The following is a 24074-nucleotide window of genomic DNA, read 5'->3' as shown; positions in this document are numbered from 1 at the left end:
AAAAATAATTTTTTTTTCTAAATCAGGACAGTCTCATGGGTCTTCTCTTCGGGTCCTGTGTACATTTCAGTACCCTGGTTCTCTGTTTTCTTCTCTTTAAAATCTCAACCTTATCCAACAGCCTGGCCCAGGTCACCACCATCTCTAACCTACCTGCTTTTTCTTTTTAAAATTTATTTAGTTGATGTACAGTGCTGTATTAATTTCTGCTGGTTTGCAATGTGATTCAGTTATACATACATATACATACTTTTTCATATTCTTTTCCACTATGGTTTATCACAGGTTGCTGAGTATAGTTCCCCGTGCTGTACAGTAGAGCCTTGTCATTTATGTATTCTATAGGTAATAGTTTGCATCTGCTAATCCCAAACTCCTAATCCACATGCTTTCTAACTTGTACTCTAATCCTTCCCTTTAAAAACAGTCTTCTGTTCGAGAAGACCCAAACTCCTCACGGCTGACGGGTCCTGCCTGCTCAGGCTGCCAGCTACTCTCCTGTCTCAGCATATCCCACTCTACCCTGGCCTAGGATGCTCTACGCACAGGGCCTGTGTGGCTCCTGCCTTAGGACCTTTGCACTTTCTGTTCCCTCTGCCATGATTGCTTCCCCAGGATATCCTGGCTTATGCTCTCACATGATCAGGTCTTTAGCAGAGTTGCTTTCCAATACCCCCTATACATTATAGCATCCCTACCTCACTCTATCCCCTGTATATATTTATTTGATATCACTCTGGATATTGTTTATGCCTATATATATGATATTCCCTGGTAACTCGGCTGGTAAAGAATCTGCCTACAATGCAGGGGACCCTGGTTTGATTCCTGGGTTGGGAAGATCTGCTGGAGAAGGGTTAGACTACCCACTCCAGTATTCTTGGGCTTCCCTGGTGGCTTCGCTGGTAAAGAATCCACCTGCAATGCGGGAGACCTGGGTTCAGTCCCTGGATTGGGAAGATACCCTGGAGGAGGACATGGCAACCCACTCCAATATTCTGACCTGGAAAATTCCATGGACTATATAGTCCATGGGGTTGCAAAGAGTTGGATACGACTGAACGACTTTCACTTTTCACTTTCATGTGATATTACTTATTCTTATATATGATTTTTATTTGTCCTCTAAATCCCCCAGAGCAGGGACATTGTTTTCTCTGTTCTCTGCTGTACTAGGACAGGGCCTGATGCTCAGTTACTGTTCAGTAAATATCTGTTGAAGGGAATAAAGGACAAGGAGGGCAAATATAGAGAAGTTTTTGAATCCCATATTTCAGTAGTATCTCTAGTTCATGAGAGTCTCTGGGCTCCATTCTCCTTCATTTCAAGAGAGAAGTGGAAATAAGTTGGAGCTCCAAACACCTGCATCCCCCACTAGCCCCACAAGTCCTCAGGTAACCATGTGCTTGTTCCATGCTGGTTCCCGGACGTTGCAGGCACATGGGTGAAAGGGCCTCTGTTCCTGGTTGAGCCCGTTTCCCCTGTGTTATCATTTGGAGGGGCAGCTGATGGCGTTTATGGTGTGCTCCCTGTGTCATTTCATTTTATCCTCATGACAGTCCCACGAGGTCAGAGCCTCATCCCCATCTTTTCAGGTCCAGAAGCTGAAGCCAAAAGAGGCTGTAAACCTTCCCAAAGACTCACAACTTGCAAGTGGCTGCAGGACTCAGGCCCAGGTTTCCCTGACTCCAAATCCCATGATCTTCCCGGAACAGTGTGGTGGCTGAGAGATTCTGGAGTCACCTTATATTGGTGGTTGGGACTCCGGGCCTCCACTTTTTGACTGTGTGCTATATTTCATCAATCCCAAGATGTGTAATTTTGCCCAGTGTCACATCTTAAAATCAGAATGTGCAGTCAACAATGTCTCAGATGGGCTGTTGGTCAAGTGGAGTGGTGACCTAGTTGGGTGAAAACCTTCCATGGACCCTTTCTGGTAAGCTCAAGAAAGTACCAGCACCAAAAAGTCTTAAGTTCAATGAAATACAGGTAATGTATCCCCTCTGAACCTCTACTTCTTCATCTGTAAAATGGGGATAAGAGTGGCACCAGCCTCATACAGCTTTTGGTGGGGTTAAAGGAAATACTGTCTGTTCAACACAATGGCTGCTATGGATAGTTAGCTCTCAAGAAGGATAGCCTGTGTGCTGCTGGTCTTTTAAAAACTATTTATTTATTTATATGGTTGCACTGGGTTTTAGTTGTGGCGGTCAGGATCATTAGTTGTGGCATATGAGATCTAGTTCCCTGTCCAGGGATCCAGCCTGGGCCCCCTGCATTGGAAGCATGGAGTCTCAGCCACTGGGATCATCAGAAGAGTCCGTGTGCTGCTGTTGAAACTGTCATTATCACCACAGTCCACTTTGCCCTCAGCACCTAACTCTAGTGGGAGGCTCAGGGGTCTGTGGGGCAGCCCTAGTGCTGCTCTTGCTTGCACACTCACTGGGCGTGCATTCCCCCTCACTTGACTTGGTAGAACTGAACCAAAAGCTTTCGTTGGCACTGGCCTCTCCCATATTTTCCAGTGCCAGTCCCCCCCCCGCCCCCATGGACCATCTGCCCCTTTTCCTGCTTTCCTTCCTCCTTGACTAAGAAAACAAAATACCAACTGCAGCGAGCACGCTCAGTAAATGCAACAGGAAGGTGAGACGAGATGTAGAAAATTCCACTGGCTCCTTTGCCCGTGTGTTGCTTGGAATGGTCTGCCAGCCTCTGGAAGGCTCCACGCCAAGACCATGCCATCCAGCGATTTCTTCTCTGTGGTGTGGATGAATCCTGCCTGCAAAGTGGAGACACGGAGGCACAGATCGTGGCTCCTATATGAAAGGCAAAATGTCTTTGAGCGATGGCCAGACTTCTTAGTTTATGTTAGTTTCAAAAGATGCTTGGGGTGTCACATGCTCCTGGGATCAGAGTATCATGTCAGAAGATGGGAAAATTTGAAGCTGAGAAGTAATATCAGATTCTAGAAAATTTGAGGAGTTCAAAATACATCAGTTCATTGATTCACTCACTCACTTCATTCATATCATATTTATTGAGCACATGTAGTAGTTGGTCACCAGAATTTGGCCTTGGAGAAGCAAAGATGCAGTTAGCTGGGATAAGGACTGGGGACCACAGCACAAAGCTGGAAAATCTGTGAAATGGAGTCAGAAGTGGCTGTTCTGTTGACTTGATGTTTCAGGAAGCTTTTCTTTCTCTTTCTCCTTCTATCCATATGATAACCAGATGCAGTTGGTAGGTAAGAGCTGTTCCCTGTTTTCCAAATGAGTCAGGGCTAGAAATCTGTCTTCCAAGGCCTAGGGTCCTCCCCACATGTGCTGCAGGGCTGCACCAGATTAGAGCCCCTGGCTGGGCAGACGACTTCTGGTAGGTTTACCATGTCTCTGCTCAGAGCTGTTAGCTTTTCACAGTCACATCTTTGTTTCAAAGGAGAAGGCCGAAGTTCCGATTTTAACATAGGAAGCAGGGAAGCACGTTGCTCTTGGAGGGTGGGCAGGCAGAGACCTCGGAGCATCTGTGAATACCATGCCTTGTCCTGTGTGCCAGGCCCTGCTGGGTGTGGGGCAGTGGGGAGGAGCACAGGGCTGATCCATCTTGGGTCCTGCCCTCAGGGAGCCTTGTGGTTCGGAAAGAAATCAGGCCTTAAATAACTAGTTATACTGAAAAGCCAGATGGTAAAAGCAGCGAATAGTCTTACAAGAAATGTGCTGAGGAAGGGAGAGAAGGGGATGTTCTTTCTTGCTAGATAACTGTGGAAGGCGTCCCGTCATTGCTGGGCCTTGAGCTGGACCTTCAAAGACTGAGAAGGTCGAGGAGGCAGAGGATGAGGAGTGGTAGGTGGGCTGGGGAGGAGAGGGGAGCCAGGGCCAGGGAGGTGGAAGGGGGCCCACAGGAGGAGCTGCCACGGCGGTGCGATGGCCGTGGGCGTGGGGAGACATGGTATCTCCTCCGACGGCCTGGAGGAGACGTGAGCTGGACGCCTGGTGCTGGCCTTCCACGGGGAGAAGGCCTGACTTAGAGCACGAGGGTGGGAGAGGACAGAGCTGAACCCACTGACAGGACTGGGCGATGTGGGGATGGAGGCTGGAGGAGGGAGAGGCCAGGAATGTGCTGGCGCCTGGCTGTGCCTCCTGGGCGAGAAAACCCAAGATGAGCGGCCACCCCAGGCCAGGGCCTGCCAGGAGCAGTTTGTACCAGCTGACTGCCAGAGGTTCCAATAAGATAGTTAAAAATAATTCGGTGGACAACTTGGGTCTCTAACAGTCTGATCTGTATGGGGCTCAGTGGAAGCCCAGAGGCGCTGAGGTAATTAGAAAAAGTGTGTGGGCCACCACGGCTTGTCACCTGGAAATCGGGAAGCTATTAAGTTCCCTGAGAGGAAGGGACCTGACCTTACTTCCTTCTCAGCACTGCTTGGTCCTGAGCTGGACTTGGCTGTATGGCCCAGGGAGCTGGGCGTTCTCCACTGCTCGTCTCTTCTGGGGGCCCACGGCTTCCCTGTGGTGTGGTGGTGGTTTAGTAGCTAAGTCATGTCCAACTCTTTGTGACCCCATGGACTGCAGTCCTCCAGGCTTCTCTGTTCATGGGAGTTTTCAGGCAAGAATACTGGAGTGGAATACATTTCCTTCTATAGGGGATCTTCCCGACCCAGAGGTCTAACCCAGGTCTCCTGTATTGTAGGCGGATTCTTTGCCGCTGAGCCACCTGGAAGCCCTGTGATAGAGGTTTGCATTTACAGACTTATAACACTCTCCAGAGTACCCGCCCACCCAAGGCAGCAACACTGAGCACCCCCAGGGCTTCAGTGAAGTCAGTCCTCGGGGTCTGTGGTCCCCTTGGCTCCTCTTTCCCCAAGATAGCAGCTTGTCCACTTAGTTCACCGGGGAGTCTTACGTGGAAACCGACTCCTTTGAGTTTGTCCTTTGAGTTACCAGGTACCACCTTACTGACCTCAGGAGGCAGGTGCTCAGAGGGTCCCCCTTCCCCCGCTCCCCGCTCCTGTGGGGTGGAGAAGCCCCTGGCTTGGCCTTGGTTGCAGGGTGAGCAGCCACCCCCCGCCCCCCGCCCTGGCGGTAATGAGTGAGTGACTTGAAAGCTGTGCTTGAAAGGTGGTTGTGGAACCATCAGCCCTCTGGCCCTGAGATATTTTTACCTGTCTGCCTCCTAGTCACACTATTTTTTTCTCTTTTTAAGAAGATTCACAGTTCACTCTCCCGTCCTGCTTCTCTCACATGTGCTATTCTGAGCTGTAAGCTGCATCTGTTGCTAAGTGACAGATCTGGCAACCGAGGGCTTTCTCGGCATTCGAGCCTCTCTGCATTGTGTTTTAAGTAGTTGAGGCATCCTTCCGGGGTGTACCATGGCACTGCGTCCTCTGATGTGCCTCTTGGGAAAGCACCTTTACAACCCACCCCATTTACTACGGGGGGTAACCCGAGAACAGACGGCTGGCAGTCAAATCATCATCACAGTGCCCCAGTGAGCTCTCGTCCGGAAGAGGGTGGCCTAACGGACAAGCGCAAGGACCTGCAGTGTCTGTGCTGGGGCAGTTCACACCTTGCTCACATGCATGTGCAGGAGGGCCACTCCCTGGATATATGCAGAGCTGAAAGGGCCTCAGAGACCATCCAGACCTACCCATTGCACACACAGGGAAAGCAAGATCCAGAGAGGTCGGGTTGATGGTGCCACTTTGCACAGTTGGCTGGTGGTTGGTCAAGCAAGACCAGCACCGAATGGGCCTCCCATTGCCTGGATCACCTCTGGCTCCACGGGCAGCAAAGGCAGGGCAGAGAGGAATCTACCTGCCTGGATCTTCTCTGATTCTGGTGCTTGTCCCCAGCCGTGCTTCAGGGTCGCTGAGTACACGTTGGATTCCCGGGCCCTGGGCTGAAAGCTCACCTTTTCCGGCACAGGGTCTCCAGGCTTCAGGGAACTGGAGGGCTGTGGAGAGGGCAGGTTATTTGAAGTCACTGCTGCTGCCTCCCCTTTAGACATGGAGAGAGCCCAGGAGTGAGGAGACCTGGGTGCTGGCAGGTGTGTGATGTTGGCCGTGCCCTGTCCCGCCTGGGGGCACAGCTGTTCACTGCACTTCTCAGGCCGGGCTGTGAAGCCAGTGAGATGATAAGAAGAGGTGACATCTGTGAGCACTTGCTGGGGGTCGGGCCCCCTCCTGAGACCTGTACAACCTGTTCTCCCCTTGAGGTTACCCGGTGGTCATGCTCTCTTCACTGGCACTGAGGAAATCAGCTCAGGGAGGGGAAGAACCCGGCCAGCTGGTGGCTGGTGAGGAGCGAAGCTAAGATTCGAACCCAGGCAGTTTGGCTTCGGGCAGAATCACCATCTCACACTGTGCCCATGGACTGTGTAAGACATGTTTTTAAATGATTTCAAACTATTCCAAATATGAGCTATAGTTCTATTCATAATATTGCCAGGCTTTACTGTGAGGCCATGCTTTTTTTTTTTTTATCAGTAATAACATTGCTGATCTTCAGGCCTGGGGCCTGGCCCTGTATGGCCCTTACCTGCTTCCCTTTGACCCTGGGGCCAGATGGGTGGACCTGGACCTCGCAGGGTGCTGCCCCACCAGCTTTAGGGTGCTGCTACGTCTCGCTAGCAAAAGAGGACATCTCTGCGCTGCTGGTGTTTCACAACGCTCTCCGCCCTCTACCCCACTCCACCCGCAAACTCATTTTGGCTTTTCCTGAGGAGAAACAGGGCATTTATGTAACGAAATATAAATAGAGGGACTTACATATTTTTAAATGAATTCATTTTAAATGAATAAAGACAAACAAAACCAGAATTCCAGATTGCGGCCTCCACCCTTTGGGTCCTTCCTAGCACCAAGCCCCATGCCAGGCACTCAGCGTACATCTGCTCATGAAATCTTCACGCAGCCCTCCCTGGGAGGCAGGAGCTGTCTTCAGATAGAACCTTTTCACCCAGGAGGGGCCTGACACTTGCATAATTCAAGCGAGGTGGCTGCCCACCTCTCTCAGGGCACCAGCCAATGTCTTTACAGTTGGCGGAGTGGGGGCGTAGAGGGGTGGAGGTGAGAGGTGGCGGAGGTCGGGGGTGGAGGGCAGGGGCTTTGAAGTCAGACAGGCGCTTCATTCACTCACTCAGGCACTTGACACACATTTTCTGAGTGCCTCTTCTCCAGTGTACCCTCCTCAGGGGTGCCTTTCCAGATCGGAACATTGCAGCCCTCCAGCTTGCCAGCCACCTCAATCTCCATCCCATGTTATTTGTCATTATAGTAGAAATCACCATTGGTTATTTTGTATGTTTATTTCTTTGAATGTCTGGCCTGTCCGCCAGAAACAGAACCTCCACAAAAGGAAGCTCTGGATTATTTTGTTTGCTGCTGTATCCCTCACACTTAGAACAGAACCTGCTACAGAGAAAGTGAAAGTGTTAATCGATCAGTTGTGTCCAACTCTTTGTGACCCCATAGACTGTAGCCCACCAGGCTCCCCTGTCCATGGAATTTTCCAGGCAAGAATACTGGAGTGGGTAGACATTCCCTTCTCCAGGAGATCTTTCCAACCCAGGGACTGAACTCAGGTCTTCCGCATTGCAGGCAGATTCTTCGCTGTCTAAGCCACCAGGAGAAGGCACTCAGTACATATTTGTCAACTCAGTGAAATGAGTGAGTGAGTAAATGAATGAATGAATGAAATGAGCTCTCAAATCCAGGCCTTTCTGACTTCAAAGCCCCCAAAGAAGATACTGTCTTCTTCCTGTGTTCCACCCCCTGCTGGGTCTGACTCAGTGGCTTTGGGCAATTATTTCCCTCTCTCTGGGCCTCAGTTTCCTCACATATAAAATGAGAGTGTTCCTAGGATCCCTCAAACTTTAGTATTCTGAACATTGGACTCCTGTTAATACGAGCAGATTCACGGGTGCAGAAGGTTCCAGTCCTGATGGCAGCCCGGCCAGTGTCTCAGCTTGCAAGTTTGCAGCAGCACTTTGCAGATGGCCCAGAGGGCCCCGGGCCCCATCCTGTGGTGCAGGATGCTCATGCACATCAGTGATGTCCTGGGAAGAAGGAAGAAGCTCATATTGAGCTGATGCCTGTGGTTTCCGTGATGCTGTTGTGGGTACCCTTCTCTGGATTTATTAGAATGTGCCAGTTTTGTCCTTGAGCCCTCTCAGTTTACAATGGTGACTTCTTCCCTCCCGCTCTTCTTGTGCTGGTGACCAGAGCTGCCACTCACTAATCTATTTATGGGGAAATGTGTTGTCGAATTGGCCAGCCTCAAGGTAAATTCTGCTGACTTGCAGGAATCCCTGTCTTCTCCAGTTGTGACAAGATGAACAGTACGTCATATCTAACGCATTCCAGATTGTTCTGATCTAATGCTGCTGCAGGCTGAGTACCTGCAGGGAGGCTCCGAGTTCAGGAGCCCTGGTGACTGTGCTCACAGGAGGGACCTACTGACCCTCCTCCCCATCTCTAGCTTTTTATAAAACTAACGTAGCTGAGGGATGACAGACTAGTTGGACAAGCTGCCATCATGCGTGCCTTAGGTTTTGTTCTCCATTTGAGGGCCTGGGGACCAGGACCTGATGACTGGGGAGGTTGGGGGGCTTCTCCTGGCAGCCTAGGCAAGAACACAGGCCTCCCCCTGGCACAATTCCTAGGGGCACCATTCGCTTCTGTAGCACAGGCACCATAGCAGCTTGGGGGGAGGCTGAGGGCTGGAGCGTCCACAGACATACAATCCCACCCTGGGGCACCCTCCAGGCCATGATGGAGTATTCAGCTGACCCACTGTGAAACAGAGTCCCAACGGAGAGCTGTGTTTCTTATAGGGAATTCTGAGGTCTTTCAGGCAGTCTGACTCTGTCCCAAGACCCTGACTATGCCTAGAGTAGAAGGGGACAGTCACTAAAGAATCACTGTCCCCCTTAGATGAAGAGGACAAGAAGATGTCACTTGCTCGTGTGATCCAAAACCTGGCCTGGGGAGGGCTGGCTAACCCCACAGGCCAGGGAGAACAGCTGTCCCCATCTGCCAGGTCTCCTAGCTTCGTTATGTGTATAATAGGATTTGGCTGGCCAGGTCTCCTCTCAGGTCAGGTGTTGGGTGGAGTCAGCCAGGAGGTCTGGGTCAAGGCCAGCAGGAGGGGCAGGTGTGTACCCTTTGGCCACACAGAGCTCTTGCCCGAGTGTTGAGATGGCACATGCAAGGGGAACAGAGGCAGCTCCTTCGCTTAGTGGAGTAAGGACAGAACAGGATGATTTACATCCCTAGAAAGATGCAAGGCAACTGCCGGCCAGGGTGTACGTGGTTTAATTTTAAATCCTCCAACCTTCCCTTAACGAGGAGGTGCTTTGATACAAGCAGAGTGTTGGGATCCTTCAAAGGACTCGTTTCCTTGGTGCTCTATTTGTTTAAGGGAAAGCAGGAAAGATGGATGGGGAATGGCAGGAGCAGGGGAGAGTTTTGCCTCCCCCGCCCGCGTTGTGCAGACATTATCTGCTGTAAAACTGTCACAGAAGGATGGAGAACTGGCTCTTGGCTGCAGTGGCCTTCAGATAATGTCACTGCTGAGCGATGACCCAGGATTTGTTGGCACTGAGCAAGCATCTCTAGGTCTCTGCTGCCAGAATCTTTAGCTGAGCCTGGTCAGTGCTCTTGCCTAGGGAATGCTGGTGTCCAGGGGTCCCATGTAAGAGCGTTAGCCATTTTTTTCTTTTTTGCAAACATGAATGCCCCTCTGAATCACTTGGAGTTTCTGTAGAAATATATTATTCAGTAGGTCTGGGCTGGGGCTGAGAGTCTGTGTTACTGACAAGCATGTTGATGCCACTGGCCCCCAACTGCACTTGGAATGAAGGTGCCGGTTTCTCTGGGTTCACTAGGTGGTTTGACTAAATAGAACACAAGAGGGCTAGGACTTGGCTACATCTTGTGCTGCCCTAGGAGGGGAAGGCAGTGGAGCCCTCCAAATGTTCTTGAACATTCTAGGATCTATGATGGTGAAAGGTGGCCGTGTTGTGATGGATGACCCTTTATTTGGGTTTGGTGTATGGTGTTATCCCTTCCATCAGGCTTGCCTTTCTGATGATGCTCAGCTGAGAAGGGCCATGGGGAAACTGAGGGTGTAGACCTTGAGGTCTTCAGTGGCCCTCGCTGGGGAAGAAGGCAAGCTTGAAGTTCAAGGCCCCTGACCAGCTTCTGAGTGTGTGACAGGGAGTCGATTGGGTTGTGTCCACTTGGGCTCCCCACCTCTCTGGTGTGGTCAGCAAACCCTCTCCTGATCTTTTGGTTTCAGAGGTCCCTGGATGAGAAGGAGCTGACAGCAGCTGAGTCCCACCTTCTCCACGTGCTGGGAAGCAGGGCTGCGCCATCCAGGGGGCCCAATGCCGAAGAACAGCAAGGTGACCCAGCGCGAGCAGAGCAATGAGCACGTCACAGAGTCGGTGGCCGACCTGCTGGCCCTGGAGGAGCCCGTGGACTACAAGCAGAGTGTCCTGAACGTGGCCGGCGAGGCAGGCGGTAAGCAGAAGGCGGCGGAGGAGGAGCTGGACGCGGAGGACCGGCCAGCCTGGAACAGCAAGCTGCAGTACATCCTGGCCCAGATTGGCTTCTCTGTGGGTCTTGGCAACATCTGGAGGTTCCCTTACCTGTGCCAGAAAAACGGAGGAGGTAAGGGGCAGCCCTGCTGTCCCGGAGTGCCTTGCATGTGGGCTGGGCTGAGGGGAGAAAAGAAACACCCGTCTATGAGGTAGAACCAGGGCCCTTGTAGGCTGGTACTCAGGACTCCAGAGTGAGAACTGAGACTCTTCCCCAGGAATGGCTAACAGCTCTCAAGAGGCTGCAAGCCTGAGGAGAAAATGTGGGCTCTGGCCCTGGACAGCCTGGATTCAAGTCCCAGGGGAGCCAGTTATATTTATTAATAGAATGCTTACCACTATATCTGATGAGGCTTCTTAGGGGGTGCTAGTGGTAAAGAATCCACCTGCCAATGCAGGAGACATAAGGGACGTGAGTTCAATTCCTGGATCAGAAAGATCCCCTGGAGGAGGGCATGGCAATTCACTCCAGTATTCTTGCCTGGAGAATCCCATGACAGGAGGAGCCTGGTGGGCTACAGTCTATAGCATTGCAGAGAGTTGGACACAACAGAAGCGTCTAAGCACATATCTGACACACAGTAATGGGCAGCTGTTGGCCATTATTATTAAATGCTTATACATGCCAGGCACTATCATAAGCTCTCCCTGGATATTAGGCTGAAACGCATGAAACTGCATCTTGGAACAGCCAAAGCACCAATTTCATATGGTTCAACCATCATATTGTCCCCAAAAACCTATGTGAGGAAAAGTTATTATCATCCTCATATTAGAGGCTGTTACTTGAGGCAACGAGAGGTTAGATCACTTGTTCAAGGTCACACAGCTGGTGATAAAGTCAGGATTCAAACCTGGACAGCTTTGCCCCAGAGCCTGAACCCTTAATCACTACACCTGCTGCCTGACAGGTTGGAGGGGCCCTCGGGCTGCCCCTCCAGAGGGGGATTCATTTCCCCCAGAAGATCTTGCCCCTGGTATCAGACCATTTATACTCACTATTCTAGCTCCTGGGGTGGGTTGAAGCCCCCAGGCCTTATCCCCTAGCACCTCTGAGGTAGCCTGGAATGTTCCAAAGGCAATTTGCTTTGAAACCAGGGGAAAATGAACCAAAAATAAGCAAAAAAAAAATACCCAGTGGACTTTGACAATTCCAAGCTCAGACCTCTGGTCATGGGAAAGTGATGGAGCCAGCAAAAAACTTTCTTGCCCCTGGGTCCCTATGCCCTGGGACTGCCACGCTCCAGCCTGAAGGTGTGGCCCCAGCTCTATAGGCTTTTTAGCCCTGTCCCTTCCCTCCCTGCCCCATGGATCTGCCCTGTGGGCTCCCGCAGAGATGCAGCCCTATTCAGAGTCCCTCCCTCCCCTCTGGGATGCTCTCCCTGGTCCAGAAGTCAGAGCCTGGCTGGAGATTTCTCCTACTTTGCCGGTTCTGTTGAAGGGCAGGGAGTGAGAATACCCACCTGACTTATGGCCAGAAACCTCCATCTTGCCACCAGGGCACAGTCTCTTCCCTCTGTACGCTCCTTGCTTTGAAGATCTTTATTTTTACTCACCCAATAAATAGCTGCCGATCAGAGCTTTCAATCTGTGTGGTATGCCATGTGCTGTGCTTAGTCGCTCAGTCGTGTCCGACTCTTTGTGACCCCGTAGACTGTAGCCCACCAGGCTCCTCTGTCCATGGGGATTCTCCAGGCAAGAACACTGGAGTGGGTTGCCCTGCCCTCCTCCAGGGGATCTTCCCAACCCAGGGATCAAACCAAGGTCTCCCACATTGCAGGAGAATTCTTTACGGTCTGAGCCACCAGGGAAGCCCAAGAATACTGTAGTGGGTAGCCTATCCCTTCTCCAGGGGATCTTCCTGATCCAAGAATCAAACCAGAGTCTCCTGCATTGCACACAGATTCTTTACCAACTGAGCTACCAGGAAAGCCCCTATATGGCAATGGCTAGGCCCAAGTCACTGAGTTGATATAAGGCCTGCCCAAAGCAAAGATACAAAGGGAAGTGTGTGATTCCCTCAAGTGCTGTGAGATGTTAAAAGCTCAGAGTACCCAAAATGACTTCAGAGGGCGCGTTGCATTAGGGGCTTCGGCTGGCAGCCTCCAGCCATATCCTCCATGGCTGAGATAATCAGTCTGCCTGAGCACTCAGTGCTGAATCACAGAGTCCTCCCCGCCACACATTCCACCACCCCCCTGCCCCCAGGGAGCATTCTTGCCAAAGTCTTTAGTTCCCAGTGTCACCAGACCGTTGCCATGGCACTAGACATCACGAACAACCCCCAAAAGAAAAGCATTTTCAGGTCTCAGGACTCTGATACTCCCCATTCCATGCTCCTACCTTCATTTCCCATCCTTTCTAATTCCTGGAATCCCTCTTTATCTCTACCTTTAACTCCTACATTTTACTGGTTTTTATAGTCATCGTAAACATTTTAGTCATCTTAAATGTGTTTTGGAAGGAGGCAGATTGTCACAGGAGATGGTTGGTCTGAGAGTCAAAACTCTGGTTTTGAGCCCTGAGTGATCCAGTGAGAACTGCTTAATTTTGGATGGAAACTCCAAAACTCCGCTTAGCTCCACCAGATGTTGACAGTTTCTTTATTCTTCATCCTCGCAGTTTGCTTGTTTTCCTCTTTATTTTTATGAGAAGTAGGCAAATGGTCATCAAGTGCTTACTCTGGGTAAGTCACTCATTTAATCCTCATGGAAGCCCTGTGCAATAGATGTACAGTTGAAGTGTATGAACTGGGCATCTTCGTAAGTAAAAAAGGATCAAATATCAGCAATTTCATATGATTCTACTTAATATTTTCATCCTCTTTACATAGATAAGAAAACAGTGGCACAGAGGGATCAAGCAATTTGCCCAAAGTCACAGAGCCAGTAAGCGGTGGAACCAGGACTTGAGCCCAGAAGGTCTGACTTAAGGGTCTGGATCTCAACCCTCACTCAGCATGCATCTCAACAGGCTGAGATCAAGGTGGTCTTTCAAAGCCCACCTTGGGGTTTGCTATTAATAGCAAGACATGCTAGAGATCCAGGAAGCCTCAGAGATCCCAGAATCTAACTCTCTGTAGCCATGTTCTGCTAAATTTTATAACTCCCTGAACAGTGCTTCCAGCTGTTTAGACTGATGACCTGAGGCCCCAAAAACCACTGAACCATCAAAGTAAATTCTGATGTGTCCCCAGTTGTATTTTCTAAGGTAGAGGAGGGTGCATGTCCAAATGATTTTAATAAATAAGAGTTGATATGGAAAAAGCACCTGTGATGAACCCAGGCAGAATGCTGCTCATCCAGCCTGCAGTCCCCTGAGCCCTGTTAGCTAGACCTCAGTGTGTTGAAGAAACTTCCAGTCAGTCAGAGTCCTGGGGCCTGAGTGGTGGCTGGTGGGGGCCAAGTCTTTGCAGCAGGACCTGTCTTTGGACAGCAATTACCTGGAGACTCTCCTTAGTTCCTTGGGAAGAGGAGAAAAGCATCCACAGAAGATGCTGTCCTACTTCTCTGACCCTTGAGACCTGTCTCCCTGCACATCTTCCCCGACCTGAGGACTCGTGGGTGAAATACAAAACCAGGGAGCCTGTGTCCCTGTGCTGTCCTTCAGATCACTCCTCTCCTCTTCCGTTTCCCAGAGCTGGAGACCACGAGATAGAGCTGGGTTACAAGACAGAACCAGGGGTCCTTCAGGCCCCTCTCCTTTTATAACAGGATGCAGAGGCTCGTTAGTGACAAGTTAAATTGATGCGTTCATGTGACCATGTGCACGTGTGTGTTGCATGAATTAGATGCTCTTATATAAGTTGCGGGGGGTTGCTCCCCTGGGCGCCTTTTCTGACTAGCTCCATTGGACCCACGCCCCTCCCTCAGCATGTATATGCTCAGTTGATCGTGTGTGATGTGTGTGCACGTGCTGACAGTGCTCAGGTGAACCCCAGGGTCCCACCAGCTCTCCTGGGATACTGTCGGTGCCTTCTGAGGCCCAGATAGCCCCACTGCACACCCTGGTACAGAATAGCTAACGATGAGCTGTTGCCAAGTGCCGAGTCATGGGCCCCAGAGGTGCCTGACTCCTGGGTTTATTACACATGTTGGGATGTTGCATTATGGGGAACAGAGCAGTGTGGCTGGGGGGTCTTCTGGAGGCTCCCAGCTTGCAGGGGATTGTCTGGGGATGTTGGGCACTGGAGACACCTTTAACAGACAGGCAGGGCTGTGCCAATAGCACCGCTCGCAGGACTGGGTTGTTGGCACAGCTCTCCACCGGGGTCAATTGTCTGTGTCCAGACATGGTTTTAATTCCTCTGCTAAATGCCCTGTCACTTGGAATCGAGATTGTGTCTGCAGTGAGACCTGAGACAGCGAGCTAAATTTATTGTCTGGAATCTTTAGCGAGATCCATTCTATCCTTTATGATCCTCCTGGCTATGCTTTCCTAAACTGCTAATTTCTCTTCCGTTCCTCCCAATTAGCTGTAGATTAATGGCGATGCTTGTCAGACCCTGTGTCCCTGGAGAGCTTCCAAGCGTTGCTTCCCTGGAGCTGTCCAGTCTGCTGTGTCAGCATCTGGTCCCCCAGACTTGGGGAGGACGGTGCCCCAGGGTCTGTGCCTCTGAGGGGCCAGTGAGTGGGGGCTGCTCCTCTGTGGGGGGGAGCGGGTGTGAACAGGTGTCCACAGAATGCGTCAGGAGGTAGGGATGTCTGCCTCTGAGTCCAGCCTTGTGGATATTAGGCGTTGACATCCATCTGGCTCCTCCCTTTGTGTTTTGGGTCAGTGGAGCCAAGGGGGAGAAGGAGGTCTGGGCAGCCAGTGTGTGGTAAGTTGCATGTGTAAGCCAGAGCGTTCCTGGAGGAGGAGCACAGGGCCTGGGGCAGTTTGAGGATGATTGGAGATGTGGCTGAGGCTGTAGGACCTGGCTGCCACGCCTCCCTGACCTGGCTGCCGTGCTCCAGACGTCCTCCCACATCCCTCCCTCCTCCCCAGGTGCCTACCTGGTGCCCTACCTGGTGCTGCTGATCATCATTGGGATCCCGCTCTTCTTCCTGGAGCTGGCCGTGGGCCAGAGGATCCGCCGCGGCAGCATCGGCGTGTGGCACTACGTGTGCCCCCGCCTGGGCGGCATCGGCTTCTCCAGCTGCATAGTGAGTTGGGGGCCGGTGGCGGGCACAGGCCGGGAGGCAGAGGGGCTGCTCTGGGGCACAGGGCTTACAGCCCAGAGTCCTGGGAGGGGTGAAGGGCAGTGAGGGAGACCCTCATCCTGAGTACTGTGGTCTCAGGACCACATACTTCCTAAACTGGAAGTGGGCACCACTGCCTGAATGATGTAATATTTGGGATTATTATGAAGGAGGAAAGGCCTGGGACATCTCAGCCAGAGTTCTCTGGGGACACGTGAACCATCCCAGATACCCGCTCTGCTTACCAGCCCATCAGCACTCTGTGAGGGAGGCCCGTCCTTTCTCCTGGGTTAGAGGGTATTTTATTTGGCTAAGTGAGAAAAGGCAGCCTTGGGGTATGGTGTCTCCTTTCCAGTTTGCTGTGCGCATGAGCAGAGCTGAAGAAGGCCTCAGGGGCCTGTGGCTGACCCAGGAGGGGTGTGGCTTTGGGACAGTGGGGGATGGGGAGACCCCACTGGCCTGGACGGGGACGCTCCATGAGGGCTCCAGGCTGATCCACGGGGCTGCAGATGAGGCCCTGCTTAGCTCTCCAGGTGGGGAAACCGAGCCTCCCTTAAGAGCAAAGCCTGCAGGTGCCATGCTCACACCAGGGATAAAAACTGGAATCTGCCTCTGGAAGGATCTGTCTGGCCTGGCAACAGGGCCAGCCCAAACCTGCCTCAGGCAGAGACTGGGAGAGATCACCTCTGCACAGGTTGACACGACCGAATACAGCGCCCTCCGCTGGGGCTGGCCTTGTGTATGTGCATGAGTGTGAGTGGGGTCTCCTCCTTGGACTGTAAGTATTCCAGTAAAGGCAGTGGGTATCTCTGCCGCTATATTCCCACACATGTAAGGTATGTTATAGGAGTGTCTGCTCATGCATACCAGGGCTCAGACAAAATTGATGAAGCCAGGGTCTCTCAGCCCTCACACTGCCCAGCAGTGTCACATACATCAGATAGCCAGGCCCCTGGAGAGAGAGGGGGTCTCTGGCTATAGGCAGGGGTCTCTGCACCCTAAGTGGATGCAGAAAATCTCTACATGTAGAAGCATTGCTTTCAAAGGAAACCCCTTTGACCCTCAGTCAGAATCCATGTGCTTCTGTTTTAAATACAGTTCTATCAAGGTTGGTTATCATGTTCCAAAAAATGAGAAGTCGTGTCTTTCTAGAGGCAGGCTTCTGACAGTACCAAAGAGAAAGCAGCATCCTGAGAGAAGGAAGGACATGGGGAGCCAATAAGAAGCATCTACAAAACCTCAATAAGCACAGCTGTCTGGGGCCATTTACTGTGGCAGCGATAACTGGGCATGCCTCCATAGCCCCATAGGGCAGTTCTGCAATTATAATCCTGAGTCATCAGGAAATGATGGGGAAGTGCTTCAAGCATCTTAGAGGAATTTCAAACTGGAAAGGATTAACATTTTAAGACTTCGTTGCTTAAAGGAGAGAACTTTAATATCTGAAGCATTCCTTTGTGGATTCCCCAAATAACAGATGAGCGGAGGATTGGGAGCAGGCCCTCTGTGGCCACCAGCCCGGCTCTCCTCTTCCTCCTTCAAGGCTGTGCATGGGGGAGGGGAAGGGGCGGAGCTGCCTGCAGCCTCTGTGATGCCCGTGGACCCCGTCTGCAGGTCTGCCTCTTTGTGGGGCTGTACTATAATGTGATCATCGGGTGGAGCATCTTCTACTTCTTCAAGTCTTTCCAGTACCCACTGCCCTGGAGTGAGTGCCCTGTCTCCAGGAATGGGACCGTGGCAGGCAAGTATGGTTCTTTTGAGGAACCCACCTGGGGATGCCAGCTAGCTCTGTCCCAGGAAGGAATCCACAGAGCCTAAGAGGGGAGGCTTAGGCTGTTGATGCTACTTTCTCCATTCATCCCACTCGCTCCTTCCCCCACTGTGTCCACAAATCCATTTTCTACATCTGAGTCTCCATTCCTTCCCTGCAGATTTTGGGATTTCGTTGACTTGCTATGCCACCTTGGATAAGCCACCTACCCTCTCTGATCCTCATCTCTCCCACTTTCTTTTTCTTTCGGCCATGCAGCATGTGGGATCTGTTTCCCCACCCAGGGATTGAACCCTTCCCCCCTGCATTGGAAGCATGGAGTCTTGACCATTAGACCACCATGGAAGTCCCCTCATGTCCCCTTATGATGATCTCTTGCCAGCCTGTCCCACAGAGTTCTTATAGGGGTTGAATGAAATAGTGAGTGTAGGAGTAACTCTGGAAATTGTGAGTTTTGTTTAGTTATTATTAACTACCCCATGTTACTCTAGCACTGTTCTGTCTGGAAACAATCTATATTTACATGCCAGTCCTATAAAGGGCTGGATGATTTATGCCACCTCATAAATGGGTAAACTGAGGCTCAGAAACAACTTTCCCATGGTCACACCACTGATTTCGCTAAGGATCTAGGATGAGAACCCAGGTGTCTGGCTCCTAGGTCAGGACCTTTCCCAAGGAACTTGAGGCCAGTTCTGCCTAATCCTTCCTGCTCTCCATTGATGGACATGGGCAGGAGGATGGCATGAGTGGGAGTTCAGTTAGATCAGTGTGTCCTAAAGCCTCCCAGGCCCCTCAGGAGCCCAGGAGTCCTCAGGATCTGCCAGATCCTGGCTAGCCCAGAACAATACAATCCCTTCCTGCTACCATGCTCAGCTGCGCTGGATTGGGGGTCCAGCCGAGGAGGTGGTCCCACAGGCCCCTTGTGGCCTTTGCTGCCATTTCAGTGGTGGAGGCAGAGTGTGAGAAGAGCTCAGCCACTACCTACTTCTGGTACCGAGAGGCCTTGGACATCTCCAACTCCATCTCGGAGAGCGGGGGCCTCAACTGGAAGATGACTCTCTGCCTCCTCGTGGCCTGGAGCATCGTGGGCATGGCTGTCGTCAAGGGCATCCAGTCCTCGGGGAAGGTGAGTGGCCAGGGGGCCGGGGCACCCACACTTACTCGGGGAGAGGGTGCTGCAAAAAAGTGTGGAATGCAGGGGCGGAGAACTCTGGGTCGCCCGTGAAAGGTCCGAGATGGGAGTGTCACTGCTGTAGTATTGGTCCCTGTGGCCAGCCCACCACGTGGGTTTGTGGAAGATCATTGCCATGACCCCAGCTGCCTTCATGCTCAGATAACTCAGGACTGCTCTGCAAACTTTAAGGAAAAAAAAAAACCAGGAGTATTGAACTAGAATGTTTGGCTAGACCCTTGCCCCTCAGCTTCCCTAGCAAAAATCCTAGAAAAGCCTACTCAATAATTTTTGGTGAAAACTAACAGTTCACTGTATATCTAACTAATGGGCTCTGTGAATAGGTGGGTGCTCTGAGTGAAGGGGACTTTGAGAGCCTCTGAGGATGCAGACCAGCACAACCCCACACACCTTCTCCCAGCAGGTCATTTTCCCTTCAAATAAGGACCCTTTCTTGTCATGTATCAATATTCATGGACTTCCAGGGCTGGAAAAGATGTTAGAAATCCTATAGCTCAACCTACCCATTTTACAAATGAGGAAACTGAGGCTTGGAAAAGGGAAAAAAAATCTCACCCATGATCAGACAGCCAGCTAGTCAGCCCCAGGGCTCAAACTAGAACCTTGTTTGTCTGTCTAAGGCTTCAGGTTCTTCGGTGGATATGATGAGCAGGGAAGCTAAGCCCTGGAAAGGTAATGTTATCTCAGCCACTGCCTCTTTTCTCTCCAAAGGCCAGACTAGTAGCTAGCACTTCATGTCACTGATCACACACTGCCACATTTATGAGTGCATTTGGACCACAACAACCTTTGGAGTTAGGAATCATTATACCCATTTTATAGATGAAGAAATGGAGGCACCCCAAGTTTAAATAAATAGCTCAAGGTCACATGGTTGGAAAATGGTAGAACTGGGATCAGAACTCAGGTGGTCTAACTCTGGAGATGCGTTCTTTTAACCTTTACACCATCCTCCCCAAACAGCCCTCATGGTTTGTTTCAGCACAGTAAACTTTTTGTAAGCATCTCCTTTGTGGGTGGCTCTGTGCCAGGCACATGGGGATATAGAAATGTTCAAGAAATGCATGTGCTAGAAAATAACATATACTTTATAATCACAAGAGGCAGGACCTTCTTCTGATGCTTTTGTTTGGAAGCCGTGCCTGTACCCTCCTGGATGCTTTCTGTCAGAGGAGCTCCAAGGACAGGGGAGATCCTTAGGGAGTCCCCTGGAGTCAGGGACAGAAAAGCTGACATGAAGACATTAAAAAAATGAAGAGGGAAGAGCAAAGGGTTCCTCACCCCAGTGGCAGCCCTTGGGGGTGGCGAGGCTGCGGGCCCAGCCCCCCCAACCCTTGAAAGGGAAAAACAAGCCTCAGGCACAGCCATGCTGACTCCAGCCTGTCTGTGTGCCTGCTTCTGCCGTGGCTCAGCGCCAGACATGCAGTGGGTTTGGCAGCATGCCCGGGGGGTCCTGGGGCTCTGCTTTCTGCCGCCATCAGAGGCGGCTCGTGCACCCCAGCTGGGAGCAGGGAGGGGTTGCCAGCTGCAGGAGGGGCTGTGCCCCACAGTGGGTCCCTGTTCTCTCTGCAGGTGATGTACTTCAGCTCCCTCTTCCCCTACGTGGTGCTGGCCTGCTTCCTGGTCCGGGGGCTGCTGCTGCGGGGGGCCATCGACGGCATCCTACATATGTTCACTCCCAAGGTAAGGGTCGCAGGCTCCTGGGGAACATGGACCGCTCTGCTGGGCCTCATCTGTTCCATGCAGTGTAACACTCGCTGCGGGCCCGCTGGGTGGCGGGCTCTCTGTCGGTTGCTGGACGGAGGCACCAGGGAAGGGAGCACGGGCCCGGCATGCACGGCTCCAAGGAGAGAGACGGCGCCTCAGTATGGGTGAAATCCGAAGCTTCAGGGAGGAGGTGACGTCTGAAACAGCCTCGGGGAGCAGATAGGATTTCAACGGAGCTATATGCACGAGTGTGGAAAGACACTGGACATGCTTAAGGCCAGAGGGGAGAGTCAGGTTTGGCCGGACTGTGGGGGTGGGGGTGGGGGTTCATTGAGTGAATCTGTTGACAGTAGGTACCAAGAAGATGCCTAAGAGAAGAAAGCTCCCTGAGAATCCCAGCTTGTACCCAAATCAGGGGAATGGGGTTACTATTTTATTAAAGGTAAAAGACCACGTGAATCATGATTTTACCCTTACTGAAGCCAGCCACGTCTCTCTCATTTATTCCTCCCGATAGCCCAGTGAGGGAAGAGCAGGATCATGGTGCATGGCTCCCAGGGCTGCCTCAGGGGCATAAATGTTCTGAAGGTGGACACCCAGTTTCCTAAGCATGGTCTCTGCCCACCAGGTGGCCCTGTCTCTCTGTTGCTCTTCAGACCACTAGGCACAGCTGGCATGCACCGGTCCACTGAGGAATAAGAGAATTTCAAATGCAGATTGGCATGCCCTTCAAGGGCATGAAGTACATTAGTTGCCCTGGTGGGCAGGCTAGAAAGTTCAGTTCCAAATGCCAGCTGATCAGTAGCAATATCAGGGGCCTGGTGAAGCTTCAGTCTGGCCTGGCAGGGCTCTGGCCCTGTGCCTGCAGACCGGACCGTGTCCAGTCCTGTGCCTTGACTTTGTCCCGTAATAGTGCTGTCTCACACATGTGTTTGGGTAAACACACACACACGAATGATTACACAGGCGGTCCGTACAAATGACAGGGAGAAGAACCCAGATCTAGTGGAGTCTGAAAGCCCCATTCCCTCCCAGTTCTCCTGCTCTGAAGCTCCAAACTGCTGATGTTTGGGGGTGGGTAACAAGATGCAGGACACACACCCTTCTATATTCATCAGACAGGAATGACTGGCCCTCGGCATTCTTGGATGTAACATCTGAGATTTCTGTGTGAACGAGCACAGAGGTCTGCTCTATGAAGCGCTTAGTGAATCTCCTGAGGCGTGAGTGTGACTCTGGAGCCACCTGGCTGGGGTATGTTGTTGTGAACATGTGATGTCTGACAAAGAAGAGAAAAATGCAAACCTGGGTTCTTTGGGGGAAAACAGCCGTGAGAAGAAAGTCAGTGGTTTTTATGAATGAATTCAACTGTATTTCTAGAATCGTGATCAGTCTACTGTGTTCACTTGAGACTTTCCGTTATACTTTGTTGAATTTTATGAGAAAATTATATACTCTGGAGATGATCATAAATGTGGAGATTCACACAGGTCTAATGGGCCCCTGGGTGGTGGTAGGAGAGCCTGGGACTTAACTCCGAAAGCCAGTGGAACCGATTCATAAGATTAGCTACCAGGCCCAACACATACAATACTGTTCCCTTCTGATTCACTGATTTAGCACTCTTTAAAACATCTTTTTAAGTGAAACATCTCAGACATATAAACACACATATAATAATGTAATAAACATTCTTAAATGAAACATTACAGATGCCATAAAAGTGCCCCTGGAGAAGGAAATAGCAGCCCACTCCAGTATTCTTGCCTGGGAAGCCCCCTGGTGGGCAGCTGTCCATGGGATTGCAAAAGTGTCAGACACAGCTTAGCAACTCTACAGAAACAATAGCAAGTATCCATTCTCTTCCCATTCGTTTCCCTTTCCCTGAAATAACCACTATCTTGAATTTGGGGTTTAGTCTACTAATTCATTTTTAAAATTTTGTAATATATATATGTGTATCCTTAAACAAAATATAACATATGTGCATACTTTAAATTTTTGTATAAAATGCATTATATACAACCTTCTGCAGCTTGCTTTTATTTTTGCAAAATACTCTTTTTTGAGATTTTAGCTGTATTGATACATGTAACTCCATTACATGTATCCATTTTCATGACTTTATTGTATTCACTGTAATGAATTTATTCATTACATGACCAGTTGATGATCATTTAAGTTGTTTTCAATTCTCACCATTGCTACTAATGTTAGTAAACATATGACACAGATGTTCATGAGTACACGTTTCTCTAGGGTGTATATGTTTTGCAATAGAATTGATGTCTCAGAGGGTATGCGTGTCTTCAATTTTATTGGATGTTGGCTGAATTGCTGTCCAAAGTGGTTGCATCTATTATCACTCCCACCAGTTGTATATGGGAGTCCCAGTTGCTCCACATTTGTTACGCTGCAATTTTGGCCAATTGCAGTGTACATCTGAGTTTTGCCAATCAGATGGATGCAAAAAGTTGATGTGCACTTTGAATACTAGGAGTGCTCCTTTCCCACAGCTTTTCTGGGATATTCAGAGAACAGTGTGGTCCCACTTTAGCATTTGTAGAGGCCCAGAGTCTTCATGAGGTGAAGCTTAAAGAAATACAATCTGAAAGGCTCTAGAGGAACCAGGTCAAGAACCAGCAGGTGTTGGACCTGGTCCATCTAGCTCTTGGGAGTTTCAAGTATGCACAGAACCTGGGGGGCGGTGCATCTAGAGACCTTGAGCAGGAAGCTCCTACCTTTGACACTGGAGGGATGAATTGAGCAGGGAAGGGGAGGCTTGAGGGCCTCAGAGGTCAAAGGATCAAGGATCTCCTTCAAAGTCTGTGCCATCATTTGTTTTAGGCAAGTGAGGCTCACTGGTGATAGCTGGGGTGAAGTTCCTATTTATTACAAAACTTTCCAACCATCTGCAAAAAATGTGGACCCGTGCTCAGACACAAATGTCTGTCTGTACATGGCAAACTGCTGTTGCACGTCTGGGACTATTTCAGCATGGGCCTGGTGAGATATGGGGAACTGGAAGGCATTTCAAGTCCTTGCTCTAGTAGAGTGCTATAGAGTGCCAGGGTGGCTGCACACAGCTGCCCCGTCTGTCCACTGCTTCATGCAGATCAAGCACAGTGTAAATGACATCACCAAGGGTTATGCCATCTGGCAGTGGTGGGCGAGTCCAAGATTTCTGGCCAGGGCATCTCAGAATCAACCTTAACAAAGCATAGGCCCTCCATGGGTGTACTGAATAATCAGGAGGATGCCCCCTCCTATACAGTCTTCCAACATCAGAAATAATCCAAGCTAGAGGACCTGGACTTTCAATCCACGTTTTCAAGCTGTTACTGGGTGTGATGAATGCAGCGTAGCCAGGATACCATGATGAGCCACTAGCACCTTTGATGGAACAGTCCCTCATGTTAGTGGCTAATGAACTTCTTGAACTCTTTGGGCTGCTTCTCTCCATCCAGTTAAAAACCCAAGTCAGTATGGGGTACCATACATTAAATTATGTGAGTTGCCCAATATACAATGGATTAGAATAGATTATCTAACCACCAAAACCTCCAGGGAATGTTTATCAAAATTACAACTGTTCACTGAATTCTTGTTATGTTCTGGGCACTGT

General features: G+C 50.7%; 1 protein-coding gene across 2 annotated transcripts in view; it reads left to right on the top strand.

The window, feature by feature from the left end:
- Positions 1-24074, top strand: part of SLC6A17 (solute carrier family 6 member 17) — a 54403-nt gene that overhangs the window by 5720 nt on the left and 24609 nt on the right. For both annotated transcript variants that reach the window (XM_043460382.1, XM_043460383.1), the window contains exons 2-6: positions 10296-10669; positions 15583-15740; positions 17391-17517; positions 18495-18676; positions 20315-20425. In XM_043460382.1, the coding sequence (XP_043316317.1) occupies positions 10384-10669; positions 15583-15740; positions 17391-17517; positions 18495-18676; positions 20315-20425 (864 nt within the window). In that variant the 5' untranslated portion in view covers positions 10296-10383. The remainder of the gene's footprint in view (positions 1-10295; positions 10670-15582; positions 15741-17390; positions 17518-18494; positions 18677-20314; positions 20426-24074) is intronic.

Source organism: Cervus canadensis, chromosome 2 (genome assembly GCF_019320065.1).
Source record: "Cervus canadensis isolate Bull #8, Minnesota chromosome 2, ASM1932006v1, whole genome shotgun sequence".
NCBI lineage: Eukaryota > Metazoa > Chordata > Mammalia > Artiodactyla > Cervidae > Cervus > Cervus canadensis.
The sequence above is the reverse complement of the archived record's forward strand: the minus strand, read 5'-3'. Positions and strand labels throughout refer to the sequence as shown.